This window comes from Ascaphus truei, chromosome 9 (genome assembly GCF_040206685.1).
Source record: "Ascaphus truei isolate aAscTru1 chromosome 9, aAscTru1.hap1, whole genome shotgun sequence".
NCBI classification, from domain to species: Eukaryota; Metazoa; Chordata; class Amphibia; order Anura; family Ascaphidae; genus Ascaphus; species Ascaphus truei.
The window spans coordinates 50905248-50919338 of record NC_134491.1 but is presented as its reverse complement, the minus strand read 5'-3'; the positions used below and the strand labels follow the sequence as shown (position 1 = coordinate 50919338).

The 14091-nt window shown below is 42.5% G+C and overlaps 1 protein-coding gene across 1 annotated transcript; it reads right to left on the bottom strand.

The window, feature by feature from the left end:
* Nucleotides 1–4703: 4703 nt before the first annotated feature.
* Nucleotides 4704–13011, bottom strand: DACT1 (dishevelled binding antagonist of beta catenin 1). Its single transcript, XM_075614792.1, has 5 exons — nucleotides 12910–13011; nucleotides 12237–12827; nucleotides 10256–10388; nucleotides 8608–8763; nucleotides 4704–7336 (listed from the first exon to the last, which is right to left on the bottom strand). Exons 2-5 carry the CDS (start codon nucleotides 12522–12524, stop codon nucleotides 5460–5462), a joined length of 2454 nt encoding a protein of 817 aa, XP_075470907.1. The 5' UTR covers nucleotides 12525–12827; nucleotides 12910–13011; the 3' UTR covers nucleotides 4704–5459.
* Nucleotides 13012–14091: the final 1080 nt, after the last annotated feature.

Below are 14091 nucleotides of genomic sequence, written 5' to 3'. Positions count from 1 at the left end.
GGGTGCAGACATTGAAGAGGTTGTGTGGGTGCTAATGGGTGCTGGTCATCAATTTATTCACCATCATCCTTGCATTTTTTAATTGCAGTCCTTTTATTTGAAATGTACCTAAAATAGCGTTCCTCGACTTGGACTGCTCTCTGAACATCGGGTCAGATTGGCTGTTCACTTAACGTTCGGTCAAATACACTCAATAGTATCACAAACATGTCCTGCAGGAAGTAAAGCAAAAAGAGAAGGCATGAAAAGGATAAACAAAAAAGCAAATGCAGTTGGTGTTTTGCTTTCAATTATATACTCCAATGCTGTGTAGAGTCTAAAAATCTCATCGTAACGTAATATTCCCACAGTAACCCGCAGCACTTTACAACTCAATCCTCGGGATACATACTATATGGGCAGGATATTTGTAATACTTTGTTTTTAATAATCTTCTTAACCTTACGGAGGGCATAGAGTTTATTCTGTTATCTAGTTGTTTTAGCCCAATGTGCTTACGCGCTGGGATTAGGCAGGAATTATAAACCAACATTTTCCTTTTTTCAAGTCTATTTCTTGAGGCCGAGTACTTTTTTTTACCTGTAATAAGAACATCCAATGACTTGATGCAAGAGAAGAGGAAAGCCTGTTTATGTCCCTTTGCCTCTGTGTGGCTCTCTGCATAAGATTTCTGTACACAGTGATCTATTACAGGGGCACAGCACTACTAACCCAATGAGTGGCTGAAGGTCACATGAAGGCTTCATGCAAGCTAATGTAGAATGAATTTGCTGCAATCTGTGATGTCTCGTCTCCTCGGGGCCAGTTTCCCATTAAATAGGCCTATTGCCCGAAGCACATGAGAGACCCACAGGATGTTAATTTCTCCGTCACTGAGTTAATCAATTACGCCTTTGTCAGTGGCGAAGCAGAAATGTACTAAACGCAATAACCAACGTATACACCTCTAGGTACCATTAATTGATAAACTAGCGCAGGGCGTGCACAAAGTGGGGGGTGCGGGAGAATTTCCAGGGGGGGGGGGTGCAGCAGCTACAGAGGTCGCGCGCTCACCCCCAAGGCATTTAAATGAAGTGCCAAGGGGGACCACGTTAAGCCTCTGCAGCTTCTCCTAGCTGATCTTCGGCGGCACGTAGCCATGGTAAATCGGCTGTCACGTGACATCACATTGCCATGGCAAAAAAAAATAAATCAAAAGATATATAATATAATCAGTCACCAAAGAGACCCCAGAGCTGGTGAGGTATGTGTATTCAAACTTACATAAAACGTATAGCTCTGTGATATTAGGTGTAAAAAGTGCTATGTTACCATGCATCATTGTTACCATAAACTATGAAGCTGCCCCACAAAAACGGATTCAATGTGACGTTTAGAAGAACTTATAAGAGCACATTCCTACAACCTGTAAGCACACCTCACTTACCCACCCGTTACGGGTTAATGAACAGAAGAAAAAAACGCCTGTTCAGCTGCGTTAACCCGAAACGGCGCTTGACATACAAATTAATACTAAGTGTGAGGGCGTTGTATGTGACAATGTGCTACACATGGTATTAAACTGCAATAGCACCAACTCATATTGACTTCAACAGGAAGATGTGTGCAACGATGCCCCGCTCTGCGTTATCGCGGTTTAATGAGTAACCCTCATTGTGCGCCAATTGTACTCTCGTATCTTGAATTTTTTAGATGTCCTAGTGATGTAACACTGGTCTTTTATAGCGTTTAGGACTTCCCTGAGGCTTTGTAAAATTCCACAGATAAAGTATTTTTTTACATGCGTGTCTGTTCCAAGTCTGTTTGCCCTATACAGCCAGTGACCTTGTAACATCACAGCAGGGAGCGGAGCAGCAAGATCTCAACAATGGAGGGGACAAAACCCCTCTCACTGCAAATATATCTATATGTGTCTCATATACACACAGACATAAACATCATCGCGTCGTTGATCCACTGCTGGATGAAGCCTCCCCAATATTCTTCCTGGGACTGCAGTCTTCTCCATGTTGCTCCAAAAAATGTGCTAATGTCACCCTCCCATCTTGTGGCTACCGTCTTGACCTTTTGATATCTCTTGGAATCTAATAGAGTGCCATCTTTGGCCAACAATGGTCATTTCTTCTTTCGATGTGGTCAGCCATTTTATTTGATTCACCCTTGTGATGTCATAGACTTGTTTGCTTCCAAACCCCATTCATTCTTTTTTCCTGTCTCTTCTGGTACTACCCAGCATGCATCTCTACACACGTATTTGAGTTGCCTGAAGTGTCTGCATTATCTTTGCAATGAGGATGCAAGGTATACATATAATACAATTGTGTGTGAGCGCATGCGCACGCACACCTACCTCTAAAAAAAAAACAAGTCTCATTACATTAAAAAGACTAAAAGACCACATACGAAGGGAAACAGAGGGAAAGGATTGGCACGTGTTGAAGTGAGATTGTAAAACCCACCCTGCAAAATATGAAAAACACGGTCAATATATTTTGTAAAATTAACGTAACACAGAAGCACGTTCTCCAAGGTGGCGCGTCAACGCTGTGATGGTGTGTGTGTGTGTCACATCTCCAATTATGTGAAATTATTGCAAGTAGAAAACGAGGAACAAAAGCTTATATTAGGCAATGCCACACGGTGAAGCATTTACTGATCACATATAATCATGTCACAAGAGAAACGACACTACGTCCCTTGGGGGACATTGAGGATAGCTCTCAGATTTCATACTTTATTAAACACTGCGTATTGAACGCCTATTGTAGGCTATTAAAATCCAGTCTAATGGAACACCTCCAATCCCAAGACTATTACTGAAATCACCCACAGGCGTTTACAAAATGCAATATTCCCTCTAACGACTTATTACTACAATTTGGCTTGGTGTCGTTATGCTAAAAATGATTTGTGCGTTAGAAGCAGAAAAGGTCGGATATTATTTCAAAACACATGAAGAATGTAACGTGATCATGGTTTGATTGCATGCACCTCCAACAATGCTGAATCTCCAACAATGCTGCACCTCTAACAAAAAGAAGGGTCAGTAATCATTCTCAGTTACTAGTTATTTTCTCTTTTATGATGATAATTGAATTAATTTGAGAGTGCGAGAGGGGGATGGGGGGGAGGGGTTGAGAAACAAAAAAAAATCTATTCGCATGAATTATTCTCCAAAATAGAAAAAACGGGGAATTTATACTTGCGTCTAGTTGCTGTGAGTTTGTATGAATGCACAAAGATGAAAGGTGTGGGCGAGAGACAATGTTTATTTTAATTGTGATCAGATTAAGATTAATGTAAAAATGTTTTTATATTAAAAAAAAAAAAAAAAAGTGGGTTTACATTTTAATGATATTTAATAATACAGCAGTGATCATCCAGCCCATATTAGAAAGCTACAACCGGGACATTCATTTAGCAGTAATATTTTCAGTGGTATGTTTCAGAGTATAGAAGTATTGACATGTAACTCTCCATAGAAACCAAGATCGAGCACATGACTCTAGAACTACATCCCCTATTCATAGAACCAATGTGAAATGAAATGCAAAATGATGCTTGGGAACATCCTAACTGGACATGACGTGAAAGGTTTACAAGATTAAAAAAGTGTAAGCCCGCCCTTTTAGATGAATGAATGGTTGTAACACAGCCCCCTTCATTCCCAAACAAGTACGTGGAGCAGATCCAATAAGGTTTACCAGACACGGCTGCCAAATCCTCACCAAACGTTAAGTATATAAACTCCTGGGAGTTATTCCAGACGCGGACTGCGAAGGAAGTGACTCTAAATATGCGAGCTGCCTTGCATAGAATTTTAGACAAAAGGGGATTATTTTCGGCACTGGAGCAATTTAACAGAAGGGTGCAGATACAATCAAAAGAGCGGAGGCTAGGACATGCTATAGTTCAGCTGAAGGCCTGTAAATACTGACACACTATACCTCTAAACAAGACTTCAGCCGTAGCAGCTATATTACTCTCCCCACCTAATTACGGTTCATAAAATGAACAACAGTTCTAGTATTCTTAAAAAGAATTTGCACACTGCAGCAAATGGATATATGGTTGTACATTGTAAATTCCTTCAATGGGCCATAATGATCAATTTGTGTACAAGTCAACCCCAATTTTGTGTTATAAATCAGAGAGACGCAGTGTGTGTTTTCTTTACTAGAGAACAGTGGGTACAACTGAACTTCCATCCATGTGGCCTTCCATAAATATATTTGTTGCATACAACAGCCATCTCTCTTTGGCTACTGACTAGATTTGATAGTTTGCTGTCCAGCAGTAAAGCCTGGGTAGTTTTACAGTCAGTTTAGGTATGTAGAGGTATTATTTCCCAGTTCCAGTAGCTGAATTTGTCATGGAGAAATGTAGATTTAAATTTTTTAAGACAATTCTGTTCATCTAATATTCCATTAAATGCCCTTCAGTGCTGGTGTACAATGCTTTCCAGACATCTCCAGTTAAATTGTTAACCACTGTGCTAACCAAAGAGGACAATTACAATTCAGTGTCACCTATTGCAAATAAAAAGGTTTGGTGCCTTGTGGTTTAGAACACGCACTTTAAAGTGAGGAAGCTCATGGATTTTCCAACTCCAGTCACTTCCTGTCTGTATCATTATTACCTAACAGGACACAGACCATGCCCTAGCATGCAGTCCAGACATCTTTGTGTATACACCACACGAGTACAGTTTCCTTTCAATTTAATACAGCATTAAAGCAGACAGTTTATTACCATGTAAAATGGGGCTATATAATTTACAAAATATATAAAATACAAGTGATTATAGTATACATGAATTCCGTAGTAAGAGGCATAGGGTAACAAATGTTATTCATGCACAGACCATGCATATGTTTGATGAAAAAAAACTCTGTCCATTATACGCCAAGGGTGTGTATATATTAAAAAAAAACACAAAAAAAAAAACTGTGCTCTCACTTTGAGTCTTCAGATTTGGATGGATCACTAGACTCAATCCTTCAGCGAGGGCAGTAATAGAAGAGATGTATATGTATACAAATATATCATTCCTCCTTCTAACAAATAACAAAAGGTGCTGATTCAGATGGAATGTTTGTTGGAGAAAAGTTTTAAAACTGAAGGATAAAAAGAAGATTTAATGTTTGTCCTAAAGCGTGCATCTATTTTAATGCATATTGGTGGCCTTTCAGACACATTAAGATTGAATCCTGGATAAGTTCCCAGTGTCCATGTAGCCTTCAGATAATTGAACCCCACAATAAAAAAATAAAAATTAAAAAAAAAAAAAAAGTGGAGTGACAAAAACGCATCTGCATTTCACTATCCATTCAAATTTCAGCAACAGAAATTTAAGAGCCAACATAAGTTACCATAAATTTTAAATATTTGCACAAAAAAAGTACCAAATTTACAGAAATAAAAACAGTCATCTCCAATAACAGGGGAAGTTTGTAGCTTCACACCGTAGTCATCAGTTTTAAAGACCCAGATCTAAAGCGGAGAATTTTCTTCTTAAGGTTATGAGACGCCTTAATTTTGACAAAGGCCTTGGCTGTGGTTTTCAGTTGAGACGCAGTGGGTGTTTGCATAGGAAGGGTATGTACAAACTGGGACCATATTAGCCCCCCACTTTCATCAGAATCACTTGAAGTTGTGCTTTCTCCAACAAATTCCACTTCGCTCAGACTAGACTCACTGTCCCCAAAACAATTGGTTGTATAGTTGCTCTTTTCATCTTCACTGGTGTCCACGACTGTAGAATGAAACAGAGACTCACACTCGGCAGAATACTCTGAGTCGGTAGCTATGTAAGTATATGGGCTGGCATAGGGGAGTGGAACTTGTGCATAAACACCCACCACCTCTCTTTGGTTTCGTCTTCTAGCCCTCCTTAGAGCTTCTTCATATGAAATCTCAGCTGAAGATTTCCATCTCCGGTAATCAACCCTCTTATGTTTGGGTTTGGTCAAGACCACGTCCTTTGTGTGTCCATGAGACTTATTTCCAGATTTAGCAGTGCCTGGGTTTTTGCCTACAATGCCACTCTCTACCTGAGAATGAACCACTTTTTTACCCCTTGGAGAGACTCTCTTCATTTTTTTGTTTGTATCCAAGTCATCAGGAAACCTGCACTTCTTAACCACCGCTTTGCTCTTTTCTCTTAGTGTCAGGGAACCATTTTCAACCATATGCTGAATGTTGGCCCTGTGCTTCAAAGTGGAGCTCTTGACAATCTTCAAATTTTTGGAGCTCTTATGGAGTTTAACACCCTGTTGCTGGGCTGGTATGTAATGGGCATTTACCAATAGCCCTTCATCCAGGCTCTGGGATGAGGAGCCTTCACTCTTTAAGTCCAACGGTGGCCTTTCATCAAGAGAAGATGCTGCGTGATAAATCTTTTTTGGTGGTGGGACAACTTTGATCTCTTGTGGTGGAGGTATATTCCCCTGTGGAATTTCCTTGAGAGATACATTACAAAGAGAATTGGGTGCATTAGGAAGGTGATTGTTGGATGCATTGGAAATCAGATTCATTTCCTTTTGAACCACATTTGAGGTCACAGATACAAGGCCCCTTCCCAGACCTTGGGACACAGACTTCACAGTGTTTCGTGGATTGTTTTGGCTTTGAAGTTCATTGACATTACATTGGGGGTAGCCTGGGATGGATGGCATCCTCTTACTTTCCAGCTGTTCAATTGGAGATTCTTTTGAGCACGGTTTTAGTGAAGAGTAAGTGCTATTATCCAAAGAGGTTATTCCAGTGGAATGTAAACATGTTTGTTTAGAATTCAGGTTAGTGGAGCTGCTATGAGAAACACCACCAGTCTGTTTGACACATATACTCCCATGTCGTAAAATACCCTTGACGGGGTCTGCATTTACACTTGTTCTTGGCTTGTTACTCCTTACAGGATGTGCTTTTTTCTGAATTACACTTAAAATGTAACCGTCCAACTTTTTAGTGGAAGAGAGGGGTACAGAGCACAAACTGCTTGGCTGGTGAAAAGAGCTTTCTGGTTTTAAGGAGTCGAGTTCAGTTACAATGCCGCCATCATCGATGTTGGAACCAATGTTTTTTTCCTCCCTCATGTTGCCCAACATGGGTGGTAGAAGAAACATTGGGCTTTGCACTGCTACGGCATGTAGTGGGCTAGGGTAGCGATACACGTCACTCCCGTTTTTAGACACCAAATCACACTGATACTTAGGGTGAACATCTGCTACCGCCTCCAGGGAACTAGAATGTGATGCTGAGAAAGAACGGCGAACAGTGCCAGTTGCTTGGACTTCATACTGGCCTTCTTTGACATCTAGCCACTCCAGGAAATCATCTGTAACAGATTTGAGTTACTAAACAATTCTAAATCGGGATGCCAAAAAGATGCATTTCATGTGTAGGGTGGGGGTGAAACCACACACCCTAAAAACAAAAACATGCTGCACCTCTAGAATCATACTGGTTTATGCGATCAAATTCTAATCTCCAAATAGATCTCATAAGAGAACACAAAAACACCTCTACTATGTTTAATCTACATGGTGACTTGCCCCAATTGTCTACTAACCCACAGAAGCTTTTCCACTACAGAGAACATTATGGTCTCTATCTGCTGTTGGAGGGCATCAAAAAAATAGTTCCCCATTTTCCAAGCAAAGGTTTGAAACAGCTTGGTGGTTAAATTACTCTCCATATCGTCTTAAACTGAAGAAGGTTCATTTTCAGAAGGGAGGGGTGTATAAATAAAAATTAAAAAAAAAAAAAAAACATTTAATTGGTAAAATAATAATACTTAGAATAAATATATTTTAATTATACTAGGGTAAATAACAGAAAATTATTGCTAAGAAAAATCTGCACACAAAATGCTTTTGTGTTTTAGCTGTTATGCATTGGTAAAGCTCAACGCAAATGATTCATAGCCATGCGATTAGACTATTGGATTGTAAGCACTTCGGGATCAGGGATGGACGCCTTTTCCTAAATGTTACTTTTAAGTCTGAAGCACTTCTTCCCACTATGTGTTATTTGTATTATTTGTTATTTATATGATTGCCACGTGTATTACTGCTGCAAAGCGCTATGTACATTAATGGCGCTATATAAAGACATACGTCACTTTACAGATCTTTTCAAGCAGACTACTGACAGAAAGTGGTATTGGAGTAAAGAGACTTGCTTGGGCTCAGCAGAGTGTAATGCTTAATTCCCAGCGATATTTCAAGTTATCCACATATCGCTCAAAAATACCAATAAGAAATATATTTAAAGGGGGAAAAAAAAGGACTTTCAAGTAAATGGCGACAGGAATGTCAATGCCCAAGCTCGGCGACCCCACCGCGTTACAAAGTCTTACGTCATATCTATAGGGAAAGCACTTACTCAAGCAACACCTGCTAAACTCCCTGTGCCGTGCCATTAACCAAAATGAATATCATGAAGTTAAAGTACTGGCATAACTGTCCTACAATTTTAATAACAGCTGTGCAGGCAGGTTTGTCAACCAGTACCGAGAGAGAATATGCAATTTCTGCTCCCAAAATATATTAACAGTTAAAAGGGAAAAAGTGGTGGGAAACAAAAACAAAAAAAAAACAAAGTTACCTGCAGACTTTGGCTGACCATCTGTGATATTTAATGATGCTTCTAGAGGGCTGCAAAAGCAGGTGCCAGACTGGCAGCTGGATAAACATTCACTGAAAACCGAGTTGGAGGAATTGGAGAGAGATCCTGACGCCCCATCACTCAGCTCATAAAACCCTATAAATAAAACATGCATTCTTGTATCAGGAAAAAAAAGAAAAGAAAATGCATTGCAGATGTACAGGGAGTTATTGCAGACTTCAATCTGAAAAAGGGGTTGACCAGAAGAATTAAATGAAATTGCCTCATTATCAGTCATGAACCATTCAATACCAAATTTGGCAAGTTGGTTTAGAAATTAAAAAAAAAAAACAAAAAAAAAAGTTGACAATAATGGTCTTTTTACAACTGACGTCAATCTTGCAAGCAGTCGTACAACAAGTTATAATTAGGATGTTGTATTTATGCTTCAGATTATACAGGCACATACATGGCACGCAGAATGGTTTAGATAGAGTAGTGTCATATTATTCTAACTTTGCAGCGTGTCATCAGAGTTAATAACATTATTTTCAGTGAATATAAAGAATGGCAAGCAATTCTTTAACCGATACAAAAACATCTAAAAACAGCAAAACCTTCCAACGGATTCACTATTTATGCATCACTATTAATGTTAGGGGAATTCTACCGATTGTTACATTTTATATGCACCAGAGACTTACCTGAACTAGGACGGCTGTCCGTCTCCAGGTGTTACATTTTATATGCACCAGAGACTTACCTGAACTAGGACGGCTGTCCGTCTCCAGGTGTTACATTTTATATGCACCAGAGACTTACCTGAACTAGGACGGCTGTCCGTCTCCAGGTGTTACATTTTATATGCACCAGAGACTTACCTGAACTAGGACGGCTGTCCGTCTCCAGGTGTTACATTTTATATGCACCAGAGACTTACCTGAACTAGGGCGGCTGTCCGTCTCCGGGTGTTACATTTTATATGCACCAGAGACTTACCTGAACTAGGGCGGCTGTCCGTCTCCGGGTGTTACATTTTATATGCACCAGAGACTTACCTGAACTAGGACGGCTGTCCGTCTCCGGGTGTTACATTTTATATGCACCAGAGACTTACCTGAACTAGGACGGCTGTCCGTCTCCAGGTGTTACATTTTATATGCACCAGAGACTTACCTGAACTAGGACGGCTGTCCGTCTCCAGGTGTTACATTTTATATGCACCAGAGACTTACCTGAACTAGGACGGCTGTCCGTCTCCAGGTGTTACATTTTATATGCACCAGAGACTTACCTGAACTAGGACGGCTGTCCGTCTCCAGGTGTTACATTTTATATGCACCAGAGACTTACCTGAACTAGGACGGCTGTCCGTCTCCAGGTGTTACATTTTATATGCACCAGAGACTTACCTGAACTAGGACGGCTGTCCGTCTCCAGGTGTTACATTTTATATGCACCAGAGACTTACCTGAACTAGGACGGCTGTCCGTCTCCAGGTGTTACATTTTATATGCACCAGAGACTTACCTGAACTAGGACGGCTGTCCGTCTCCAGGTGTTACATTTTATATGCACCAGAGACTTACCTGAACTAGGACGGCTGTCCGTCTCCAGGTGTTACATTTTATATGCACCAGAGACTTACCTGAACTAGGACGGCTGTCCGTCTCCAGGTGCTCGTCGGCGGTCTTGTCAACGTCGAGTTTCAGATCATTTATTTGCTTGTCTAATTCATGGAGCTGATTTAACAAGCCGGCATCTCTCTTCCTCAAGCAGTTCTACAGAAACAAAAGGGGGGAAACAGAATGGTTGGTAAGAAAACAGAAGTGGGCCTTTACGAAATGTATTATATGTTGTTAAACACACATTTTAAAACATAACCCTTTCATAATTGTCCTCAATATTTCCTGGTACCAAAAAAAAAATAAAAGTTGGATCAGGGGTGGGCAAGTCCAGTTCAAAGGCCACCAACAGGTCCATTTTTATGGATATCCCTGCTTCAGCACAGGTGGCTCATACTGGAAACCTGACCTGTTGGTGGCCCTCGAAAACTGGAGTTGCCCACCCCTGGATTAGATACTATATGCGGGAAAAGGTTAGAAGTAGGAGTGGGAAATGGTTGAGGTTTGCACTAGGGAAAGGTATCCCATCAGATTTGGGGCATTGCTCTTAATGCAATAGCTAAAGTCATTCTGTACTTCAATGTGTCCAATAAAAAAGCAAAACAAAAACACTTATGAGACCCAAATATCCCAGCTAGAAGGAACAGTCTTAATGTTTAGTGAAAACGGGGATTTCAGGAGAAGTCACATTTTTATAGAATCAGCAAGCACTCACATTGTTTGTAGAGGCTATTTGTGTTTTGGGTAAGAGCCACACTGACGGTCAGATGAGAAACAGACATAGGGAAAACACTTCTATATACGCCTATATCAAATGCATTGTATGCAGACAATGCATCATTTTACTGGCCTCTCTATTCTGGCGTAATCCCTCATCTGTGGCACATGAGCCGCACACACCAAATATGTCACAGGAAAACAATAAAAATGCAACAAGGAGATTTATTTTTAGGCAACTGCAGAGCTATTTTTTTTAAGGGGTTTTAATTTTGTAGTACAGTGCAATTTGATTATAAATGTGTTTGCAAAGCCCACTGCATTAGTCAGATATCCTTATCTGCAGACGTGACCCCCACACATTGTAGCATTACAAGTCACTGAAGGAGTTAATAGTCTCCCATATGTGGGTTGGGGCTGTATAGTACATGTTGGCTGGAGTCTCAGCTGACATAGTGGCCTATTCACTGCATTTTGCCGCAGGCACAAAGAGAAGCGCAGCCCCCCCAGTCCATACACAGCTGCACCAGATGCATTCAGGTGGCTGAGAGATCGCCCCCTGCTGGTCACGGCCCCCATTGCACACCAGGCTATAAATAGGATTTATTATAAAAGCGCAAACGCCAATCCCGTTATAATCCAGAGAATTTGGCTTTATTCCCTCCTATTTGTAAATGCCATTTTCTTTAGGGATAGTTTCACAGGCAACTACGTACACTTATGAATAGAAAACGTGACTTTTAGTGGCTAATATGGGGGACAGTCCTTAGAAAATCACCCTGTGCATGAACAGCAGAAATCCACGCGTGTGTGGAGCAAACCCCCGCATTACACTCAGAACAAATACAGGGATCACACGGGGAAACCCTACATGGATTTAGGATGACTGATCAGTCAGCAGACAGGAATTCGGTCCCCTGCAACCCCCTACACACGCTAGGTGAGCTATATGTGCCCCATACATATCAGCATTACCCTGCATATAGTGATAACCATCTACCTACCCCTGACCAGCATTAACCACCACCCACCCCCCCGTCCCTGATTACCTGCCCCCTGCACAGCCTTAACCTCCCCCCACCCCTACAGCCTTAACATTCTCCCTCACTACCCTCACTACCTGCCCCTATTCACCCCTCCCCACTGCCTGACCTCCCCCCACCATGCATCGACTTCTCCCCACTACCCCCTGCACAGCCTTCTTCCCCACACCCCCCGCACAGCCTTCTTCCCCACACCCCCCAAGTCGCTTCTTGCCCCCTCTCCCCCCCCCCCCCCTGCGCCTACCAATTGTTTTTTCAGCAGCAAGATATTATCCTCCAGGAACTTCTCCTCCAGGCTCCGCGGTTTGTCCCCCCCAGCGGGGGCATCTCCGGCCCCCCGAGATGCCCCGGGGTAACTCAACGCCGTGTTGACCAGCAGCTCCTGCCTGTGCCGCAGGTAGCTCAGCTCGCCCAGCCCGGCCAGCGTGGCTTCCAGGCGCTCCCGGGTGCGCTCCGAGTCCGCCTCTCCCTTCTCTTTGCGCCGGGCGCAGCTGCCCTGGGGCTGCCCCTCCTGCCCCGTGCTGGGCTTCATCCTGGGGGAGACCGTGCAGTGCAAACACTACCCCTTCCTCCCAACGCTACAACACCTGCCCCGGGCTGGGGCAGAATAAAATAACACCCTCCCTATGAAAGGAGTCTGGTTATAAGGCGCAGATCTGCGCCCGGGTCCACCTTCCAGTGTCACTGGGGCGATGCACGCAGGGTTATTATGTTGCACATATCCCCTTTCAGTGGGGGAGATCCAGGTGCAAAGCTCCAATCCTCCAGCGGTTTAATGCAGCACCTTGGTCATTAATAAGCCTGGTGTAGATTTGGGATCTGCTGCCCCCCACACCTCCCTCCTGGGGTGGATTTGGGATCTGCTGCCCCCCACACCTCCCTCCTGGGGTGGATTTGGGATCTGCTGCCCCCCACACCTCCCTCCTGGGGTGGATTTGGGACCTCCTGCCCCCTGTGGCAGCGCTGCGGGGCTGTGTGACCTGCTGCTCCCCCGGCTCAGCTCTCTCTGCAGAGCAGCCTGCAGCAGCGGCCGGGTAATGTACAGCGGGGTGTGACGTCACGGCCAGCCCTTCCTCCTCCACATCCACACACAGGAGGAGGTGTGCAAGGGGGAGTCCCACTGTTACCCTGCCACTGTTACCCTGCCACTGTTACCCTGCCACTGTTACCCTGCCACTGTTACTATAACACTGCCACTGTACACTGCCACTGCTCACCGTGTGTACAGACAAAGATAGTGCTATATATGAAAATAGCCGTGTTAATGCAGTTGCGATAGTGCAGAATAAATGAGTTCTTCAGTATTAGGTGATACCTTTTTTATTGGACTAACAATTTATGGTGGGTAAAAAAAAAAGGTGACAAAAACCCTCCACAGCAAAGCACTGTATGCTCATTTGCATGTCTTAGACAGGTCGGCACCCCTGCCTTTCACCATTATCACCCAGCATACAGTGCTTCCACAGCAGCAAGGGATTCTGAGAAATGACATGCAAATGAGCACACACCTTTTGCTTCAAATCCATTTTGACATGGTACTCTATAAGCTTATGCTTGCTGCATTGCACAGCTTTTCAGCACAGCCTGGGTTATGATGCATAGCCAGTAAACCTACCCACAGATTTTTTTATATATATATTTTGCGCTATTAATATACCGTAATACATGTGACATAATATAAATAACACATCATGGGAAGAAGCGCTTCAGACATAAAATTAACATTAGGAATAAGAGTCCCTGCCCCAAAGAGCTTACAATCTAATTGTATATGTTGTAAAGGTTTATGTTATTTTTATGTACTTGGACAGAAATGTAGTAAATGCTATATATAAAAAAATGTATTGTTATTGAATTGTACGTATATCTTTATTTATATAGTGCCATCCAGGAACATAGCGCGTCACAGCAGTAATACACGTGCCATAATAATACAACACGTACTGGGAATAAGCGCTTCAGACATAAAATAGGAAAAGGAGCCCATGCCCCGAAGAGCTTACAATCTATGTGACCTTTCCCCACCCCCAACACATACACACACCTCTCACACTCAGGATGATATCATGGCTCACGGATAAAGTTATAGGGGGCTATGG